We start from the raw sequence: 23,021 nt of genomic DNA, 5'->3' as shown, positions 1-23,021 counted from the left end.
TTCTCAGTCAGGTCAAGCATAAAAACCAAAGATTTTGATTGAATTACTGGATGGTAGGGTAAAACGCAAGATATTAAAATGGTAACATGATATTGTTCAGAATCTCTGACGGATGTTTGTACTGTTTATTATTTTTTGTCACCAAACTTTGTTATTCTGAAATATGAACCAGTTCATGCTGCTCTGTTTCAAATGAGACATCATCATCCAAACTCTCTTGTTTTCTGATGTTTATTTGTATCAATGTAGAAAGTATGATTCTCTTATGTTTGCAGTAATAATGGTCAAAATGACATCAATAATATTAATAGTTGGTAGAATGCGCCTCAGGGACAGATATTTTAACTCTCAATCTTTTATAAAACTATTTTGGTCTACCACTTGTGGGGGCTTATTTTTGGAGCCCATGGATTAAAAAATCTTTTCAGGGACTTCTTTTTGTGAAAATTGAAAATTTAATTTTTCATAAAAGATTTAACAAAAGATGGCAGCCATTTTGAATTTCAATTGTTGGGAAATATTGAGTTGTTTCTCAAGTACCAGTGACCTCTGACTTTTATTGTTGATTTTGAAAGGCATTGGTTGAAAGTTCCCGTTTTGAAAGTAAGAGCAAAAGTTTAAATCTTTCAATTTCGAGGTGCAAACTACCTTAATATAAAAGTTGTCTAGGCAGGGATGTCATTTTTGTCAATCTATATCCTATTCTTCCTTTCAGCTGATCTGGTAACAAAGTTGTTTGAGACTGCATTGAAAAAACAGCCAGCGAATGAAGAATTTCACTCACATCTCTTCATGAGTTACGTACGGATGTCTGACTACAAGAAACAACAACAGGTATTTACCCTAGGTCATAGGTCATATCAGTTTGTGCACATTTTGTTGTATGCAGTTCAATGTCAAAAAACGTTTATGCCAACATTTAAAATGTTGTATTCAATATAAGCCTCTCTACTGTAACACTACCAAGTTTTGGTACTTCTTTTAGTTTTCTACGATAAACCTGTTCACACTGGTCTACCCTCACCGTGGACAACAGTGAGTTTGTTCCCAACTTTGGTGGTGAAAAGGTTAAGTTTGAACTCTAAAAAGACAAGTGGTGGTTCACCAGTGTTGTTTTACACATCTACAGTAAAGCAAATGGTGTCAGTGAGTGGAGGGTACATGAGTAAATTTAGCTGTTTTCATATTCTGTCACAGGCTGCCATGGCGTTGTACAGGCAATATCCAAAGAACCCATACTATTTCTGGGCCGTCATGAGTATTGTGATGCAGGTAAGATGATCATCTGATAGAAATATTGTGATGCAGATAGGGCTTTCCTTTGGCATCGTGATTTGTAACTCCTTTTACTAGTTTTGTATTAGAAAGAAAGTACTTGATGTAGTGCCTTGAGTCTGACAACATCAACATCATAGCTTTATCTCAAAAGAGTATTCAGCATGTGAAATTATCAGAATATAAATTTTTAGTCAAATACGATCATACTGAATAATTTGCAGTAATCCCTCAAAAGAAAACTCTTGTTGTTATCAGAAAGTTGCTTCATTCTGTAACCACTTTCATGTGGTGTAGTCCGGCTGTCTGATGTTGATTCATAGTGTCAGCTACCAGTACATTGAATAGGTAAGATATGGTCAAGACAAGGATGAGCATATCATCTAACCTGGAATCATTAGTTGGTACTTGTTCCAGTCTAGCCTGTAAATTTTTTTTCTCCGATAGCCTGATGTAATTTCTTTTCTTGCTGGCCAAGTCATCTGCCATCCTGCACAGTCAGAACAAAGCAGTATTGAAGCAAATTCTACTTGCCCTGACTTGACATGTCTCATATACCGTACAAGCATCCATGAACACCCACTCAGCTTAGTAGTTTGAGTTTCCTTAAAATCCACCTAAACATGGTGTATGTCTCTCAACTTGCCTGACCAGGTTATATGTAGCCATTACAGAATTTGACCGACTTTTCAGGGAGATGGTCCCAGAGTGCAAACTTCTGAACACCATGTTGTTGTCCTAGACTTGGCAGGGTTATGGATACTTGTTAATTCTCTCAGTTGTACCATGGCTATTATTTAGTGAACAAGTGGAAACTGCCAGTCATTGTAATTTAACAACAAGTGATGCTAATTTATCTGAAAAAGATCTGCAAACTAGAAAACCACAGTATCGTAACTTTGAGTAATACAAAACACGCCTATCTAAAATAATTTATCTTACTCCCTATGTACAAATACATAGTATTTAAAATTTTTCATCAGAAACAGTCTGACTGTGAGATCAGTCTTCAAGATTAAACTGAGAAAACCACTTGCTTTAATTCCAAGTGTTGTTCCAGGTTATTACAGTTGTATAAAAAAAGAAACTAATTCTTTGAAATTTTTTATGATTTGTGCAGGCGATTTTCAGCCCAGATGAAAATTTGTCGAAGAAGATGTTCCTTCCGCTTGCACTCAAGATGGTTGAAAAGCATGTGAAAGAAGACAAGATTGAAGCCGAGGCTGAAGTACAGCTGTATCTGATGATTCTAGATCTCATGAAGAATTATGAAGAATCAGTCAAAGTATTGAAATCAAAGCTTGGAGGTAGGGTGTGTTACGCTTTTCATTTCAAATGTTGCCACCCTATTACCCAGCCAATGTACTTGTCCAACTTTGCCACTGAAAAACAATAGGGTCATAGATCATCGCCAACTTTACTGTTAGGAGGCAAGAAATCAGTTATGTGATGATTACAAACGTTATGGATTTTTTAGATCAACATACTTTCTGACCTTGGATCAAATAAAAAGAATTTCTGTTTTACTCTGTCAAAGAGAATGTTAAAAACAACTGAGTATACATGAATTTTTGTAGGGACTAGGGCGAATCATTAGTTCAACAGATATTTTGAAAAATATTTACATTTCTGTGCAAATAGAAGGTGTTTTATAACGACAGTGTAATTCACTCTCTTGTTTAACCCTTTTACTACCATGGTTTTGTCCAAACCTATTGTTATCAATGGTGATTGTGGACCTGTTTTCAGGGAATTGGGGTGAACAGGTTAAATGAGTAATTCGTGATCAGAGGATGAATTTGATTCCAAATTGTTAGCTCCTCCCCTTCCTCACAATTTATGTGCTTTTTTTTATTGCAGAAAAGATTACATCTGAGTACAATTACCACAAGTATAGTATAGCATGCCTTTATGCTAAACTGGAAAAGTGGCCAGAAACTAATGCTGCCTACAGAAAACTGCTTTTGGAAGAGTAAGTTTCCTGAAAATGTGTCCATTTTACCTTGTAGTAGTTGTAGTCCACTAAATGGAGTTTATTGACATTGTTATCAATATGTAGAGGAACATTTGCTAGAAAGCAAAAACTGGGAAATGCTCATCTCTTTAAATTCTTGAGGTGCGATATTTAAAACAATATGATAACAGTGTGACAATAATGATAAACAAGCCAAGTTACTCCATTAGTATGGTGTACAATAATCAACTAAATAACATAAGTTAGAATTATGAATTGTATAATATGTCCCTCCTCTGTTTTTCAGACCAGATCAATGGACATTTTATGTTGCCTACTTTAAGTCAGCATTTGCCCTCATAGAAGCAAACTGGACTCCACCAGAACAAGAAACTAGGTAAGAACAGCTCTACTTTTGGTGCTCTTAATTAAATTTTAGTCTCTTGATAAAATACTCAGCTATGTAAATGCTAGTGTACAGTGTAATAAAAATGATGATCAAATTAAAATCTAACTCTGTGTGTGTTTGTGTGTGTGTGTGTGCATGGGTGTGTGTTTGTATAGGTGCCCATTGATGTATGTGTGCTTCTGTGTAGTTTGCCTTCAGCTGATACTTCCTGCAGTGGATGGAAGTGTTTAGTTTGCTTACGCCGTCATTTGTTTTCACATTCCATTCACTTACAGTGGGGAGACTCCGACAGAACACGGTCCCCCAGACCATACGGCAACCAGTGTCATACAGTTCATTGAAGATATTTACAAGGCTGAGAAAGAGAAAGAAAGCAAACATCAACGAGGGCCGTTCCTGGCAAGAATGGAACTTCACAAACAACTGAAAGAGAGAAATCTACCAGACATTGAAAAATTAGGTACACCATGATCTCCTATAGCTTCTAGCATGCTGAATAAGCTATTTTATATCAAGTGTGTGACTGAATGTTTGTCCCCTTTATTTGCTCTTATGACAACTGTGTGAAGTCGAGTCAATGGTATTCTGTGATCTTTGACCCTCATGTAAAAAATACATGATAGCATATCTCACACTTTGAGAAGGCTGTTGATATATCTAAAATCTTGCTTGCAATAGCTAGAGTTAAAAATAAGGTTCAAATTTCCAAAGTATTTATTTTTTCCAGACCGTACCACTTTCAATGCAATATACCTTGGGCATTGTAACCTCATCAAATAGCCACATGAACTCACTAATTTTTCATGTACCCTGCCCAATCACGGTACAGTTTTGACTAACTATAACCCTCGTCCTGAAGCGTAATATTTCCAAAAATAGAAGTATGTCCTATTTATGTCTTTCATTTATGAGGACCTTATGGAAGCTGCCTCCAAAAAGCTAAAAAAGTCTAAGCTTAGAATTTTTTTCAAAATTCATGACTTTGTATGAGAAATGTAACAAATACTTTGTCTTTTCATCGGACAGAAAGTTTACAGAATATGCTGAAGGAGTACTTTGACTTATTTGGTGACAAGTATTGCTGTTTTGGTGACATGGCTCCCTATCTTAAATTACTTAGTGAAGATAAAGTCAATACATTTGTGAAATGTATATGGGACACTCTGGATCTAGACCCCAAGGATGGACAAATTGTGCTGGCAAGCAGTGTGAGTGTCTTTTTTCCACCTCTTCTTACCGAGTATGAATTTGTTGAAAATCACAATTTTGCTCATATCTCCAAAACTATTACAAATGCTAGTATAGTTCAGAACGAACCAACGATAGTAAGTGAAATTTTCATGTTTCTAAACTGAACATCCCTAATTAGACTGTTAGCAGACATTGAATTGATGATCTATCAAATCAAATTGGGCTTGTGTAACAAACCTTGGACTGCAAGTTTGTCACAAACTACTGCATTTTCAACTGAAATTCAATCAGGTAATGATGAACTGCAACTCTTTGGAAGGAGTAGAGGCAGTAACATCAATAAGAGTGGCAGATGGAATTTGTAACCTCCTCTGCATTTGATGTGGAAATTTTTCATAAAATCTGCTTGGTCTCAAAAAAAAAGGGATTGAGAACTTTCTGATTGTCTGTTATCTAACAGTTCTCTAATGCTTGTCTGTGTAGTGAAGCAATGATTGGATTTCTTGATTCATCAACTTGTTGTTCTGATGAAATGAATTCAGATTTTTACAGCTGGAATTTCAAGCAATAGGATGAAGATTAATTGAATCTCACTCCCCAAAGGACCTAGGATCAGATTTCTCATGAGTCTGGGATATTTTGTCTCATACAAGCTGCAAGCAAATATGAAACAAAATACCCCAAAAAGTGTGAGAAATGTGATCCCAGGTCCTTGGTGTGTGAGATTTTTTACTCAAATGACCACAAAATGCGTAAATTCATACTGGAAGCATTGAATGAGTATTTTAACCCTTTGCACCCTGACCCCCTGGTACCCGGCCTATGACATCATGCAGACTTTTTGTCCGAGCTGGGTTCAAAGGGTTAAGTATATCAGTGACTATCATAACACGAACTCTGTTGCGAGTTTCACTGCTGATATTTCAACTTCTGCTACGGACGAGATATCCATCAGGAAAAATTGGCAATATGTCCCAAGTAGCCTATGTTCACTTGTTATTTTGAAAATTTGACCGTCTGTTGTGAGTCTGTCACCAATGACTTACAACATTATCCAAAATTGGGACAACGCTATCATCTGCCACTGCACTGTGACCCACTTACTTTGTAGTTCCTGTCAGTGTGCTACTCATTGCACCATTGATGATATTTTGCATGCAGAACAAAAGGCCGTTTATTATCCAATCAGAGCTTGTTTAATAATATACTGCTTTTGTATATGGCGCATTTATACACAGTGTGGGACGATTTCTTAGAGTATGGGATCAATCTTTCCCACACCGCAATCCCACACTCCTAGTGGTCAGGAATGTGAGAATTGTTAGTCCCTAACCCTTGCTATACCTAGTAGGATTGAATGAGCAGAGAGTGATATTTTTCTTTTATTCCTTTTTTGTGTACAGGAGAAGCAGCTTCAACGGCATCTAACTTACCTTCAATCTTGTAGATATCTTGGTTTGCACTTGAAAATGTCAGCGGAGGAGAAAATAACTTTGTCTAAAGAGTTACTGAGCAGGCATAAAGAGGGTATGAAATTTGGCGCATCGTTGCTGAGCACGGACCTCCAGCCCAGTGATATGTATTGTCTGCTTGCTGCACATCTGTTGCTGGATGTATGGCAGGACGGAGGTGAGACAGAGGCAGATACGTTTCACTTGGAATTTAGCCGCCTCTTTGCATTTAAAAGCTGTGGAGAACATCAAGCCATTATTGTCACCTAATCAAGTACCACAGAACATAGTTCACATACCTAGTACCGTAAAAACCCGATCAATTCGACCACCCTATTAATTCGACCACCCTATTTTTTTCACAAAACATAATTTTATTGGGCCCTTTCAAATCGACCACCGACTAAAATTGGGACTTTCTCGATATCTATTAATTCGACCGAATTACATACCCTTAAAAAACTTCCTTCAGTTGGTGAATGAACGATATTTCAAGACATCGAAAACCACCGTTACGAATACGATGAACCACGGTCAGACAAAAAGGCAGAAATGAGAACAACAAAGGGCTTTGTAAACGGCTTTCAGATTGGTTTTCATTGGGTCACATGATTATTTTCGCTGAGTGGGAAACCTCAGTGATTTAAAGAGCTGGATCTCAGCCGCGGCTTTCGAAATATGCATGAAGTTTCAGCGTGTGTGAAGTACCAGCCCTCCAGTCTCTGGTTTTGTAACTATTTTCTCACCTTAATATCGAAGAAAGTAAGAATAAATTACCTACTTTCTCCCTTTCTCATTGTCTTTTCCGAATTCTTACAATCCCGTGTCGATTGAAATTTACAGACTCTTTCTGTGTGTGAATCAATATCCCTTCCTAATTTGACAGATAGTATGTTCTAAACCACACGTTGCTTGTTCCCAAAACACATAGACAGATGTGCCCCGTGCACTAAAAGAATGAGTTTGCGAAATCTTTTGCGAACGCTGAAAAAATTGCTGAGGAAAAATCGATGTTACATGTCGGTAAATACGGCCGCTGCGCAGCGTGCGTTCTTACCAACTGGAAACAGACTAATATTTTCAAACGCAAATGGGGACAGTGTCAAGGAAAGAGTAAGACGACGACTTATTTTTCAAGCTGAAGAAAATGCTCTTTCTAGCTGTTTTAATGACTCAATCGAATATTTTTGTACCCAATTAATAAATCATACACAATCTCAATTCTCGGTTTTTGTGGCAATTTTTGTCGACCGATAAAAGTCTTTTCATCTTCAATATTCCATTCTAATTTCACCTATATATAATATCCTAACCTCCTGTGACTTTCCTTCTAAACGTTAATTTGCCTTGTGCACCAAAAGAGATGCTGTAGTTTATGCCAAACTGATGAAAAGATAGCTAGAGAAATAACCATGTATCAGTCAGTATGCCGACGGCAGGCGAAACCCGGACGGGCATACGATTGGGGACAGAGCAGAGTAGATCGAAACGCAAACGGGGTGTTATTATAGGAAAGGCGGTGACTTATTTTAAAGCTGAATAAAATGCTGTCTCTGGTTGTGTAAGTCTGTCGATCGAAATATATATTTTGTTCCCAGTTGATTAATCATGGGGGATGGCAGTCTCGATCTCCCCTTTATGGTTCGATATTTACTGACTCGTTTCCTTCTCATTTTTGTCAATCGATGAAAGCATTTTCGTCTAGCTTCCTTATTCAATCTTACTTTGACCGATGTTTTATCCTGACCGACAGTGTCATTAGTTTTGACCAACGTACAAAGATGTTGCCCATGCGCCCGGTTGACGAGATATTTTGCAAAACGGTGAAGAAATATTATTTATTTATTAGCCGTGTTCACAATAATGACACTGGCTCAGAAAGAGAAGGACAAGAAAATGTAACACTGAAATATTCGGCCATACTGTATACATGGGGGCCCGGGAGACATCGATGTCAGTCTTTCCGGACTGTTTACATGTTGCTTAGGGGATATCAAAGGAATTGAATCAGTTGGTTGAATAAAACAAAATTTTTCGGACATATTTTATGTCAATGTTGTCAATGTCGGACTTTTGATTCGATTGAGAAACCAGAATCACCTACAGAGATGTCTGTATTAAACACGGACCAGAATTCGGAATAGTGTGTTGTGCTACTGCCGGTCTCCAGTCGTGGTGTCTCTCCCATAAAATTTCGAAGCTATAGGCCTACACTTGTCGTTTCGATTCACAGGTAGCAGTACACCGATGACCAGATATTGTATGTTCTTTGCCACGTCCGTGTCTCCCCGTGATCGATGAACGTCCTTGAACCTATGGACGTGACCATTGTTTTACTGCGCCCATAGCGTGTAAACCCCTGCTCGTTCCCAGCAGAGTACTTTTTTAAAGTTCTGTACATCAGTGTACACTGTGTGTATAAACCCTAAACCTAGTTTAATTCAATTATGGAAAGGTATTAGTAAAGAATAAAGGGTCGTTACAGTTGCTAAAATTGCGAGAAAAACGGCATGTTTTTCCAGTACTTTTACAGTTCTGTGCTTTCCATCCCCGTTACTCAAATAGAATAGTCCTATTCAAAAGCGCTATTGTTTTAAATCACGTCCAGGATGTGCTGTTGATTTTCATTATTTCGTGCAATGTCATTCGTTTGAAGCCCTTTCATTTGACTGCTCTGTTGGACTCTTCTGGATATGTGTTTTGGATAAAAAGAACTCTACAGTGAAAGACATAACTTCGACGGTGATAGGTATACAATATCGGTTCGATGTGCGAAGATATACAGATTACAAGTTATTTTAGAAGTTCTCAAAACCAGTAAAAATAACGTAGACGTACACCGCATGCTTTCTCACAACGAACTAGCCGTCGGTTTCCATAGCTACTACGTGAAATCTGGCCTCACCGATGTCCCTGTCCTGATTCGGAGAAAACTTTCAAGCTGCGAGTTGAGGTTCAGATGTCCGATTTTTCATATTCAAAAGCTTATTGATTCACAGAGAACGCCCGTCTTGTTTTTAGCACATGAGGGCAATTGAAAATTCAAAGCCAAATAGCCAGTGGGAAAAAATTCGACCGGACGACTCGCTCTCACCAGCGATCGCAATGAAAAAAAAATCAAAGTCTCTGAAGTCGGTATCATTGCTCCGCCATGTTTACTGTTTGTTGTACAGCCAGTTTAACACAGATTTTCTTCACGGTAAAATTCATATAATTGCCATACCGCGAAGTTCCCTGTGCGATATGTCTTATGTCATTGTCAATATGTCTATTTGGCAGCAAAAGCGTCACGGACATTCGATCGATGGTGATGAACTTTCTCCAGGCCGTGACATGTCACCAGTTACGAACTTTACCGGTTTTCGATACGAAATATGCAATATATTATCAACATTGTTCACGTTGTGTTTTGAGTCTGATATCGAATATAACAGGAAAAAAACTAACGATTTGAGTGACGATAGAGACCATGCCCGATACGGAAAATTGACATCAACTACTTGCATTGAGCAGTGACCTGAAACTTCAGACTTATATATAAATGTCGACAATACAAAATATCGAAATGCCGGAGAGAGAGAGGGAGACAGAGAGGTTTACGCTGTCGCGATCTGATTATACTGTTTCGGATATGACTTCGGTATAGACGATACACAGACATCGAAAATGTACACCTACTTTCCAGAAATTCGACTAATCTTATAATAAGAGTAGAATAAATATAAAAGTGTTGGTTGAAGTAAATCTTCAGATGTTGGTTTTCCAAAGTTAGACAACACTTACACTTACAGAAATATGGTCGTCATAGTCTTCTCTTAAAAATATTATCTTCAACACCACGTTTCTTATGATCGGTGATGTCATTTTTTATTATTTTACAAACTTTCAATGCATCAAACGCCATTAGACTATCTCATCTGCCTGTCTGGGAGTTACAATATATTTCCAATGGCTGGCACACGATGTCAACTTACGCGTCGTCCTTCAAGCGGCCGGTGGTAGTGTCACAGATCGCTCCGTCTGTAATCGCGGCCACTTTGATTTTGATGTGACACCTAGGTGCATTTGAGGTTTTTTGTTACCTAATTTGTCGACCTCACAAAATTTCACAGTCCATGCTTTGAAGCAGTCTCAACATGGCAAACATGTCTCGCGTAAATTTCATCCTCGTCATTCCAATTAATTCGACCACTAAATTATTTCGGCAGTTTTAATTTCCTAATAAATCGACGATTTTGAAATCGTAATTATTTTTTTCTGGTCGAATTGATCGGGTTTTTACGGTACTTATTAATGCTGAGAAAAAGTCATACGCACCTGTAGATGAAACTGTTGTAAACCCAAATGTAACTGTTTATCCCTGAGCCAAAAGTGCTTCATCAAGTTTGTTATTGTTTCAGATGATAGTGATGCTATATGGAAGGCAATAGCTGCCTTGGAATACGGCATATCAAAGAGTCCATCAAACCATCATTTCAAACTACTGCTTATCAGGGTATATTGTCTGTTGGGTAAGTATGCCATCTCTATGGCACATAGAATTCTCATAATAATAAATAGCTGTAGAATGTTTCCAGTTTATTCCACATTAAGGTAGAACGCGCCTCGGGGACAGATATTTGGACTCACAGACTTTTACAATTCTTTTCAGATATACCACTTGTGGGGGTTCATTTTAAAGCTCTTGGTGTAAGAAAACTTTTCCCAGGCTAAGTTTTTCAAAAATCAAAAATTTTATTTTTTCTTTATAGAGTTAACACAGGGATAACAGCCATTTTGGATTTTAAATTTTGCTAAATCTTGGGTTATTAGTTTCTCTGGCATCAAAATTTGCATGGTGACCCCCAATTCTTGATTTAATAAGACCAGATATGAACTGAAAATGCTCACGTGTTTAATTATTTATTGCAGTTATGTGTAAATTTGAACCTTTGTCACATGTTTGCAACTTCATTGAAAGTGTTATGATCAACATAATGAATAATATTCACCACAGATTAATTCTAAATCCAAGTACATCCGAAATCAGGAAAGTTCATTAAAATATGCAAATAAGGAATTGACTGAAATGTTCTCATTAAATATGCAAATTAGGCATTGGCTGAAGTAAAAATGCGAAATGACTTTAAATAATATTGTATCATAGTATCTTCAATGTACAAAGCAATTCGTCAACTTTGGTCTAGTCAAGACAGATAAATATCCTTAATTAGGAAAGTTCATTAAGGTGAAGTACTACGAATTACGTCAAAATTAAGTTGTGGTGTCATTTTCTTGAAACTTTGCACAAATATTCTTGGAAGTTGTGCAAGTGCAAAAATGAAATAAAAAATGGGGGTCACCATGCTTGTTTCCATGGAAACGGCCGTTAAAATGGCATCGTTAGAAATAAATAAAAAAGATATAATTCACTAAAACTAAAGAAAGCAATTATAAAACGCTTAGCAAATGAGTTAATTTTGATAAATACCAAGACTTAAGATCCATATCTATCGAATGTATAGTTTTCATGATGTTTGTGAAGAAATTTTAACATAAGTATCGATTACAAAATGACGATAATTTTCGAACTTTCTTCCTGTCGCCTTGAATGGTGTCATTTTGACCAAACTTGGCGAAAAAACTCCTGACATAATACCATTTAGTTTACACTTTTAATAAAAGGGTGTCACCACGCTACTTTTTACAATATCTCCAGGTAAATGGGTAATTTGCGCCATATAAATGGGAGAGAAATTTTAATTTTTCGCTCATATTGAATAAAAACCAGCTTCCTAGGGGGTCAAAATATGACAAGGTTATAGGTCACATGTATTTCTAAGACACTGGGTCAAAAAATTAGGTAAAAGCGCAATTTCAACAATGACAGGTGATGTTAAATACTTGCGCTACAAAATAACCCATTTGCGGCAGGCTGGAGTTAAATCTGCGCAGAAATGTTCTAAAGCGTGTGCGCGTCCGAATTCGTCGCCCTTTACCTTAAATTTGCAAATAAGGAATTGGCTAAACTAAAAATGCTTAATGACTTTCAATGTTGTATCATAGTATCTTTAATGTACATAGCAAGTTTCATCAAATTTGGTCTAGTCAATAAAGATAAATATCCCTAATTAGAAAAGTTCATTAGATATGTAAATTAGGAATTGACAGAAGTAAAATAGTTTAATGACTTTCAATAATAATGTTTTATAGTATCTTCAATAGATGTAGAAGATTCATTAACTTTGGTCGAGTCAATTCAGATATATCCCTAATTAGTGAAGTTCATTAAATATGTAAATAAGGAATTGACTGAAGTAAAACTGCTTAATGATTTTCAATAATGTTATACCATAGTATCTTCAATGTACATAGCAAGTTTCATCAACTTTGGTCAAGTCAATTCAGTTATATCTAATTAGGAAAGTTTATTAAATATGCAAATAAGGAGTTGGCTGAAGTAAACATCTTTAATGACTTTCAACAATGTTATATCATAGTATCTTTAATGTACATAGCAAGATTCATCATATTTGGTCAAGTCAATTCAAATAAATATCCCTAAATTCAAAAGTTCATTAAATATGCAAATTAAGAGTTTGATGAAGTAAAAATGCTTTAATGACTTTCAATAATATTAAATCATAGTATCTTCAATATACATACCAAGTCTTGTCAATTTTGATCAAATCAAATTAGATATATATCCCTAATTAGGAAAGTTCATTAAATATGTAAATTATCCATTACCTTTTACGTCATCCCTAATATCTTTCACAGCTGATATATCTTGGTGTGATCAACATTTGTGGCAAATCTCATCAAATTGTGTGCAGTCGTTGTCAATATATACCTGTTTTTTCTAAAATCATTAATTATGCAAATGAGCAAAAAGTAAGCAAGCCACACCCACCAAAAACTAATCAGTTCTTGCCATTTGCAAACTGAATCTATGTACCAGATTTGATTCTGATCTGATGAGCCGTTTTTGAGATATCGAGCACACAGACAGACAGACAGAGGGACAGACAGACAGACAGACACACAGACGGGCAGACATCGCTGTGACATATGCTCATGTGTGTGAACACATGAGCAAAAAAATGGTTGAAAGTTTCATTAAGAAAAGTTTGAGCAAAAGTTTAAGTCTTTCACTTTTGAAGCGCATACTACCTTAAAGGCCTTTCAACGGGAATATTATTGCATTATTTGCATGACTTTCCACCTGACGCTTAGTACAAGTAACAGTACTGTATGATGAATGCATGCACATACAAGTATTCTTAACCTTGAACTAGAACTATGAAGACATGCAAAGTTGAACAATATAAATACTAAATGAGTGTCCCCAAAAATATTTGTGCAGCCACACAAACATACAAAAACATCACACACACACAAAATTGTGGCTTTAAAATGAGCCCCGTAAGTGGTAGGTCAGAAAAGAATTGTGAAAATTGAGAGTCTGAGTACATGTATCTGTTCTTAAGGTGCATTGTACCTTAAAGGTCATGTGTTAGTAGTATTGCAGCGTACCCTGTAAAGTTCACCTGTACTGAAGAGGTGGTCCACCCTGTCACTCAGTACTTTGTTTTTACCCTGTTGACCTGTGTGGAGTTGGAGTGCTTTGATCTATTCACAGGTTAATAGTGGTCATAGGGTCACAACAGCAAACTGCTGAGCCTGCCGTACTAAATAAAGTTAGCAGTGTGTGTACTTCCCATCACCACTGAATATTTTTACAGCCCTCATGGTTTCTACGGTTTAGTTGGACCAGGAAATAGCTGTGAAAGGGTCTAATTGCCATGTCAACAGAAATGAAATAAAATTATTATACAATATTGCAGGTGCCTTTGGACCCTGCCCGGAGTTATATGATGGTATGGAAATAAAGCATATACAACAAGATACATTAGGGTAAGTCATTTATCTGAAGTGATTGCTAAAGAAAATATTTGGCTTCATCAGAAATTACTCAAGTAACAATAACATGATTTATGGTAAGTACAGGGTATCAGTGTATACGGACACTTCAGTGACTTAGCATTCAAATAATAGGAAGCTTACAACTAAAGCTATGTAAATTTACTTTGTTAAGTAGATTTTGAATACAACTAGATTCAGTATTGCTGTAAAAAGGGTTAAAATGATTCACTGAGTGTCAATATTTTTGCGGTTAGATGAAATCCGCTAAAATTAAAAAGTTAATATCTAGATCCTGCTTTTAACCTTGCAAATACAGTAAATTTAAATCCCAGTATAAATGCCTTGAACATCAAAATTCCTGTGAAAATGAATGATCTTATAGTCAGTGTTTTCAGTAATTTCCCTTGTAGACAACTATGTTCTAACACATGCATGGAAAAAAATCTGTAATAACATAAAAGATCATAAAAGAAGTAAAGCATTGCCCATAGTCTTGCAGTAATCTTTGTAAGATTATTATTTTGATATAGACTGCTGAAGAGAGGTGTAAAGATATCATTCAAGTTGCACTTTTCATTTTTAGATATTTTTCCACAAGAATGTCATCCGTCCCCAAAGCCTGAGCTCTTTTCCTATGAGTTGGTGACCTCTGACCCTAAACCAACCAATCAGAGTGACACTATTAATCTGATCATTTGATTTGTACAGGTACACGGTAACAAGGTTCTGTGAACCCCTCGGCCACTTTGTATCCGCTTCAGCTGTCTATAATGCAACACTGAAATTCTTCACAGTAAATAATAAAGATGTAAGTATGGAAACTATAAAATATAACAATGCCTGTTTTCTTTACATTTCATCTACTCTGAAACTTGGTGAGTTTTGTCATGCAATTTAGGCCAGATAGTCTGGCATTTGTCATGCCATACTTTGAACTTTGATGTAGTAAAAGATAACTGTTCATTCAACCTTCTGTGTCAAGTCATATTCAGAGGTTCACTTTTGAACTCTAATTCTCAGCGCGAAAATCTCATTAAGGTAGTATGCGCCTCAACATGAAAAGACTTAAATGTTTACCTAAGTTTTCCGCAAGGAAATTTTTCAACCATTCTCTTTCAAAATCAAGAAGAAAAATCAGGGGTCACTCTGCAAATTTTAGTACCAGAGAAAAAAATGACCCTAAATTTATCAATTATTTTCAATACAAAATGGCCACCATCCCTGTGTTAGCTCTATGGGCAAAACTTAAATTCCCATTTTCATAGGATGGTTAAAATTTTATTTACTACAAAGTGCTCTAAAATTACCCCGTGGTAGACCAGAAAGTACTGTAGAAAATGAGTCCAAATATCTATCTCTAAGGTGCAGTCTAACTTAATATGATTGTTAATTAAAGTAATTAATGAAGGATCCTAGAAACCTGATTTTTGAAAAGGGATTTAAAAGAATGATCCTGCTTCCCATAGAAACAGTAATTACACAATTACAAACTTGTACGCACCTGTTTTCATGAAACTTGAAAATCATGTTCATTTCTGTGCATTTCAAAATGTTTGAGATGCAGGTATAGAAGATAAATATTTTATTCATATGCAAATACATGCATTTCTTGTGTGATTAATGAAGCCCTATCAGCCATATCTTTTTGCAGTTTTGTCGATCTGATGGTTTGAAATTCAACTTATGTAAAAATGGTTTCCGAAGTGTGACCACAGAACGTGTTTCAAACATTGGTGATGAATGTACAACTTATATTTTAACAACTAAATAATTTGTGACTTGCATGTCAAATATGGCCGCCACAAGTCAGTACGCAAAATCTCTCAACTATCTACTGAATCTATCACCAAGGATAAAAATATGATATTTTCAAAGACAATATGGCTTAATAACGGGAATCAAAAACCTCTTTCTGAAGATTAGATGGCATTTTTACAGTAAACAAAATGCAAAGAGACACAGCTAATGGGGATTTAAGTTCTCTTGCCTTGCTTTGTGCATTGGGTTCAAGGATTGCAACTAGACTGTCTCAAACAAAAGAGAATCTTGTAAACTTCCTTGGTGAAATTTCAGAAATAATAATGTTTGTAAATTTTCTTATTTGCACTTTGTTTTTCAGACAACAGAGTATATAATTTCAGCTTACAAGTATGGGTCTTTTCCAAAGATTCCAGAATTTGTGAAATTTCGGCAAAAGCTCAACAATTCCATGCACTACACTATGATAACCACAGAAAAGATGTTACTAGAAATAATGCTTGAAGCAAATCAGTAAGTAATTTTTTACCTGTTCACCACAATGGTTTTGCCCAAACCCATTGTCATCGATGGTGATTGTGGACCTCATGACAGAAAATCAGGGGTGATCAGGTTAATGGTTTGACATGCACATTGATTTCATACGAGCTATGGTTAGAGGTTTCAATTCCATCACATGCTTTCGTGGTGTTGACAAATCTCAGCTTTGAGTTATCAAGTTACAGATGGTGATGCTAAATTTAGACACAAAATTCTGCTACATGACAAGACCTATTTTAGAACTCGTGTATTGATGTGAAAAGGATAGTTGTGATTTGAAAAATTGTAAAAATACAATTCCAGAGCTGCATGGTAACAATAATCCATTAATTATCAAATGCAACAACTTTCAGTTCAACATTGAGTCAACATATAATGGTTTTATGTCAGCTGTAATTGAAGTATATTGTACAGCTCCACAATAGACAGTCTTTGTATGATATTCTTGTGCATAATTTGTTTACAGATGGAATATTTTTCACTGAATGGGTCATGTTTTGACTTTTTTTTTCAGTAATAATTTAAAATTTGAAGATTTAATCAGGTACATGGAAATCCAACCAGAGAAAGGTCAGTGTTTATTCAAGTTTACATATCTTGTGGTTTTATCACATCAGATGTAGAACATTAAATTTATCACTGAACATGAATTCTCACATTTTTTGATGTTCTCACACATAGTTTCTTGATGTGAGAACAGTGATTCAATGCGAAAATGTTCATACTATAGACCAAAATATTTAGAAGAACAGGTTAACCAGTGTTATGGTGATCACAATTACAGGGCTATTTAGTAATGAATGTAACAATACATTCACAATGTTGGTTGCTGCCAGTGTAATTATTATAATTCTGTCATGGTTTTGCATCAGTTTATGGTTGGAGTTTATGGCAAAAACAACGGAGTTGCTACTGTGTCACAAAAATAGGGCTATTTTCACTATTTTTGTACATAAATATCTGAAAGACTCATACTCGTTCAAACATTGACAGGAAATATTTTACACTATAATGATAAAATTTGATGGCAACAGTGTGATGTCAGGAACTGCAGTATGACGCAGTGGATCATCCATTTTCCCTGTGCTTGAGCAATCATGTTTGCTATTTTTTTTGAGAATTATAATTTTGACCTGTGAACATAGCATGTGGGTTTAAATCTCTTTCTCGGATGAATTTGTACAAGTTGTCTGTATTAAGACTGAATTGGTATCATGTTAATCCTGATGTCCATCTTTGTTGTGTGATGTAATGTGTCCAGTGCTGAAGTTGAATCTGTGTAATGATGTTTCCTTCGAAATTTTCCTTTTCTCCACTGCCTTTCAAATTTCAGATGAGATTTGCTGGAAAGATATGACTGACAACAGGGACTTGGGTTTGCTTATATCATGGGATCCAGACTCAAAGTAAGTTTCTCTGCAATCAATTTATCAATTTAACTTAAATGAACAATTACAATTGTGAAAGATGAATTGATAGAATTAGAAAAAGTAGATAAGTAAAATGAAAAGCTAAAAAAAATCAGAAAAAAGTTATCATATGTCTTTGATAGGCAAAATGTTTGAAAGTTGACAGTGATGAAGTCATGTGATACACACATGATCAAATCTCAAGATACTCATTTGAGAGTATCTGAAAGGACAGTAGAATTATTTAAAATGTAGATTCTGGAGAAAAGAAAGCCAATGTCTCACTGAATAATATACAAGCCATAGTAATAAAACAAATCTCCTCTTGCAAGATTTAGTCTGACTATATTGTCTACTGCTGTGGGGATTTACCGATGTTTGGGAGACAAGAATACAGAAAAGTAATGCACAGTAAAATTAGCTGTCTGTAGTTTTATGGCAGGTTCCACTGTTATGTTGGTAGATTTCTCTGCAGTGTCAGTGATGATCTTGATATTGCAGGCATCTCTCTGAACAAGACAAGAAGGATTCCTTTGAGATGGAGAGGGACTGGTTGAAGATCAGTGGTCTGCTGCTTCGTAGCCTTGCTGCGTGTGCTTTGTTAACTCCACCAGTCAATGCTTCCACAGAGGCTGCCGCGGTGACCAGTAACGGCACTGAGTCACCGGACAGTGCGGAGACACTGAAAACTCTCATCGGTGAATTTGAAACTTGTCTTCAAGAGGTGGAGAAAAAACCGCTAACGCGGAAAAAGGTGAGTTGGACTGTGTTGAATGCAAGGTTTGATAAAGATAAAAATTTTGAGAAATTTACCGAAGCTGAAAATGCCCTATTTTGAATTGTATAGCATACTCTGACAGCTAAACACTGTGAGTAACATCAAACAAGACAAGTCTCGTCTCGTAAAAGCCTGATGCAGCTACAAAAAGGTGCCACGTGCTCATAACAGGTGCCATTGCTCAGTGGCACCACCACTAAGCACTGTGGTTTAAGATGGCTCTATTGTTGTTGTCATTTTCCATTTTTTCTTGGACATGGTAAATATACCTTGAATGATACTGATTATTTGAGCTGTTTTGACGTGGATCATCACAAAGCTGTGACTGCATTCCTGTTTATGCGTCCAAAAAGAAGACATTAGAAAATTTATTAATTTATCAATATTTTATGACCCTGTTTTCAGTCCTGTACCAATATCATCCAAGACGTTGCAAGTCACACATTTTGGTAAACTTTTGTGTTGGTAGCTGATTTGTGTATCAGTTTGCTAGTATTGCATCTTCCTGTGTCTATTTTATCAAAATTTGATAAAGTCTAACTATGATTTTGCCAAGCTGGTGTTGAGTTTGACCATTAATTAATCATTTAGTATAGGCAGCCATTGAATCAATTTACCTTTGCCATAGGAACACTGCATCAGACATGTTGCTGATAATCTGTGGAAAGCTGATTATCTTTGAACACTTGTTGAGGAAATTCCCCACTCTATCAATATCAGTATTTATTTCAAAATGTACTGTTTTTGTTTTCTGTTTGTGCAAATTTGAAAATACGCACCTCACCAAGGTACCTTTGGTATTTCTCTTTCAGTTTCCGCTACAGGGTCCCCCACAGACTAGAACAAGCCAGTACCTGGACGGCAAACACGGCTCAGTCATCTTAACCATGCTGAAGGTCACTTCAGATATCCAACATTTACAAGTCAATGGAATTGGTAAGTGTACAGACATTGTACTTTGTACACCAATTATCTAACATTCGTCAATGGAATTGGTAAGTGTTCAGACATCGTACTTTGTACACCAACTATCTAACATTCGCAATCATATTTCCTAATCAGTTTCTATGCATCAACATCTGATTTATGCCGTCACATGTCAAAACGATCAGTCCTCAGCGTGTAAGTACAACCTTTGATCGCCCATACCTGAAATTTACAGCAAATACCATGTATCTGAACTCCATTTTCAGAATTTGATCACCTTTATTCTAGGTTTCAGTAACTTTAAATCCAGTTTTGTATGGAGTAAAAGTATTTGAGCAATCAGTTATTCTTTGAAAAAGGGCTCTGTGTGCAGTTCAAATATAATCAGTGTTCCTTTGTAAAATTTCGCTTTCAATTACGGTTGTAAATTTAAGTCTGTACTGCATCTTCAAATAGTTCTTCATGGTTACACTATAACTATTGATACTTTCAGACAACTCAGACGATGTGCAAGAAAGGATAGCAGGATATCTTAAAGAAATCATAGAGAATCTTCAAGGTAATGAGTGGTATTCACTACTGAGCAGAAGCAACATTTTAAACTTTTAAAATTTTTTTGAAAATTCACCCTTTTACCCACCCAGCTACGTATATAGAGGTCCAACTTTACAACTCTACTATAAAAAATAATTGGGTAAGGTCAAATCATGGTGGTGAAAGGCTTTGATGTTAAAGACAGGACTGTATGCATGGTTTGGGTTGGATTGCATCTATGGGTATAAACAATTGGAGTGAGTACAAGCATAAATGGTAGGCACAAGCATGAATGCCAGATGCATGCATACATACGGGGTACAAGCACACATGGTGGGTACTACAAGTATACATAAGGAGTAGAAGCATTCATAGTGGTGTACAAGCATGAATGGTGGGTACCAGCATCAAAAAGCACACATGGTGGGTAAAATCACACATGGGTACAAGCACAGGTGGTGGGACAAGCACACCTGGTGGTTATAAGTGAGCATGAATGGTGGGTACATGCATGAGAGATGGGTACAAGCATACGTTGTGGGTACAAGCATGAATGGTTGGTACAAGCACGTATGGTGGGTACTAGCATGAATGGTCGGTACAAGCACACATGGTGGGTACCAGCGTGAATGGTTGGTACAAGCTCACATGGTGGGTACTAGCGTGAATGATTGGTACAAGCACACTTGGCAGGTACAAGCGTACATGTTCATTTCATACAGTCCATCGGCAAGACCATTGCAAACCTATGACAAAGGTCATCAAACAAAAGTCAATTAAAAATTATTTGATCCAAACTATACCATCTTTGACTCTGAAAAGTGTACAATCACTTCAAATTGATATTACATTACCAATCATATTTTACTCTTTATCTTGCTAAGGACCATTGTGATGTTAATGTTCATGGTTTATATCTCTGCAGGTACTCTGTCACAGAACTCAGAAATTCTGATAACAGAATGTGATGGAAAGAAGAAATTTAACAGCCACATATTGCCATCTTTAGTCCTTCTCACAGAGGTAGGAAGCCATCATGAATTATTTTACAACAGTTTCTTCCTCAGTATATGACTGGACAGTGTCTGTGCCAACTCATATTTTCATTTACAATAATTTTATACACTGACAGTCAGGCTGTTGTAGCCATACTTTAAATTAAAATCGTTCCACTCATTAAGGTAATTCGCGCCTCGAAAGTGAAAGACAAACTTTTGCTCAAACTTTCCTCAAGGAATCTTTCAATTATTCTCTTTCAAAACCAAGAATAAAATTTTGGGGTCACTGTGCAAATTTTGGTACGAGGGAAACAAATAATTAATGATTTACTGATATTTCAAATTCAAAATGGCCGCCATCCCTGTGCAAACTCTATAGAGAAAAATAAAATTTTTGAATTTCGAAAAAGTAAGCCAGTGAAAAGTTTTCTTACACCAAGAGCTTTAGAATGAACCCCTACAAGTGCTATATTGGAAAAGAATTGTAAAAGTTTGAGACCCAAATTTTTGTCTCCATGGTGCGTTCTACCTCAAATGGTGTAGTCAAATTTAACTGACACAAGTGTGAAAAGGAGACATTGTTATTCAAGCTTGTGACAAAGCTGCCGTCACACAGTCTGTGCATATCTTTTGCCAGGCTTGCTGTTATCAAATGTTCTATTTTGTGTTGACTTGAAATTTACCAAATGCATTTCATTTCAAACCTTTCATTTTGCTCATGCAAGAAATAATTCCAGTGGAACAGAAGCAAAGTGTTGTATGGACCCTTTGAAATTTTTTTTTTTCAAATTCTGAATCTTAGTCTCCGAAGCTATATGCCAGCTTGTGTGGAACCTAGAAGCCTATGAAAGCTTGCCATGGAGAAATAGCAGGAGATCTGTTTAACTTATTTCAGAGTGCTTTTAAGTTGCATTCTTCAAGCTTCAAGGCATGATGATATTTTGAAATTATTGAAGTGTGAAGTATAACTTTTCTAATGCCATCCTATGGCACCTTAGGGAAACCTTTGTTGTGATGCTTCTCAACATACAGAGGTATCAGTACCTTTTAATCTCTGATTATTCTTTTCATGGACTTTCACAGAGTGTTAGTTACCTGAGTCTAATATGCGGTGTGTGCTATAAACTCCTCAAACCTATCAAAGCCAACATTGCGAAGAGAAACAGAAAGAAGAAGGAGGAGGTCAACCAATGGTAGGCAGCCATTTTGTTTGTTTATCATGTCATCCATTTCTTTTCTTATGACATAAGAGAATCAAATTTTTTTATCTGCTTTGTTCCATTACATGATACATAGCTTCCTCTTAACAATAGCCATGTTATACGTAGTTGACATGGCGTCAGAGTGAAATTCTTTCTCTATTTACTGCTGAATACACTACAGATTCCCTATATCAACTCAATTTAACAGTATTTTTTCTGAATTCACAAACTGAATCCTCAGGATTTCATTAGACTTTAACAACACTACCTTCCTTGCTTCCTTCCAGCCAGCAATATTTCCAAAGTTCAAGTCTTTCCTTGAAGATTTACAGAAGTTTGCCGACAATCTCCATGTACGTGTCTTGGAAATAGATCCAGTATTTGTCTCCTTGGAGCTGAGTAAACTTAGTCTTCTTGACGTTGAAAAATTTGGTGAGGTAAGCAAGTCAAGTTATAGAAAAACAAAAGTCTGATTTAGAAAACAGATCATTGATCAGTGTGATATTGATCAAATTCTGTGACTGCCATTTTGAAAAGTTGGTTAAGTTCTTTCATCCTTGGTTTATGCTATATGATATCAATCCAACTACAACATTAAAGACAGTATGACTAGATAGAAGCTTTGTCGTTGTAACTTAAATGGAAGTTTGCATGGCAGAAAGATAATGCAGAGAGGTCACCCATACCATA

At 36.3% G+C, this 23,021-nt stretch overlaps 1 protein-coding gene across 1 annotated transcript in view; it reads left to right on the top strand.

The window, feature by feature from the left end:
* LOC139145193 (N-alpha-acetyltransferase 25, NatB auxiliary subunit-like) overlaps positions 1-23,021 on the top strand; it is a 33,667-nt gene that overhangs the window by 5,173 nt on the left and 5,473 nt on the right. Inside the window, exons 4-23 of the mRNA XM_070716184.1 lie at positions 716-834; positions 1,198-1,272; positions 2,396-2,582; positions 3,136-3,247; positions 3,537-3,626; positions 3,914-4,098; positions 4,665-4,846; positions 6,233-6,458; positions 10,681-10,791; positions 14,107-14,176; positions 14,894-14,993; positions 16,305-16,456; positions 16,998-17,053; positions 17,817-17,889; positions 18,394-18,646; positions 19,483-19,606; positions 20,091-20,156; positions 21,057-21,154; positions 22,213-22,322; positions 22,619-22,768. Of these exons, the coding sequence (XP_070572285.1) occupies positions 716-834; positions 1,198-1,272; positions 2,396-2,582; positions 3,136-3,247; positions 3,537-3,626; positions 3,914-4,098; positions 4,665-4,846; positions 6,233-6,458; positions 10,681-10,791; positions 14,107-14,176; positions 14,894-14,993; positions 16,305-16,456; positions 16,998-17,053; positions 17,817-17,889; positions 18,394-18,646; positions 19,483-19,606; positions 20,091-20,156; positions 21,057-21,154; positions 22,213-22,322; positions 22,619-22,703 (2,474 nt within the window). The 3' untranslated portion in view covers positions 22,704-22,768. The remainder of the gene's footprint in view (positions 1-715; positions 835-1,197; positions 1,273-2,395; positions 2,583-3,135; positions 3,248-3,536; positions 3,627-3,913; positions 4,099-4,664; positions 4,847-6,232; positions 6,459-10,680; positions 10,792-14,106; positions 14,177-14,893; positions 14,994-16,304; positions 16,457-16,997; positions 17,054-17,816; positions 17,890-18,393; positions 18,647-19,482; positions 19,607-20,090; positions 20,157-21,056; positions 21,155-22,212; positions 22,323-22,618; positions 22,769-23,021) is intronic.

The sequence above is a fragment of the Ptychodera flava genome, chromosome 12 (assembly GCF_041260155.1).
Source record: "Ptychodera flava strain L36383 chromosome 12, AS_Pfla_20210202, whole genome shotgun sequence".
NCBI lineage: Eukaryota > Metazoa > Hemichordata > Enteropneusta > Ptychoderidae > Ptychodera > Ptychodera flava.
The sequence above is the reverse complement of the archived record's forward strand: the minus strand, read 5'-3'. Positions and strand labels throughout refer to the sequence as shown.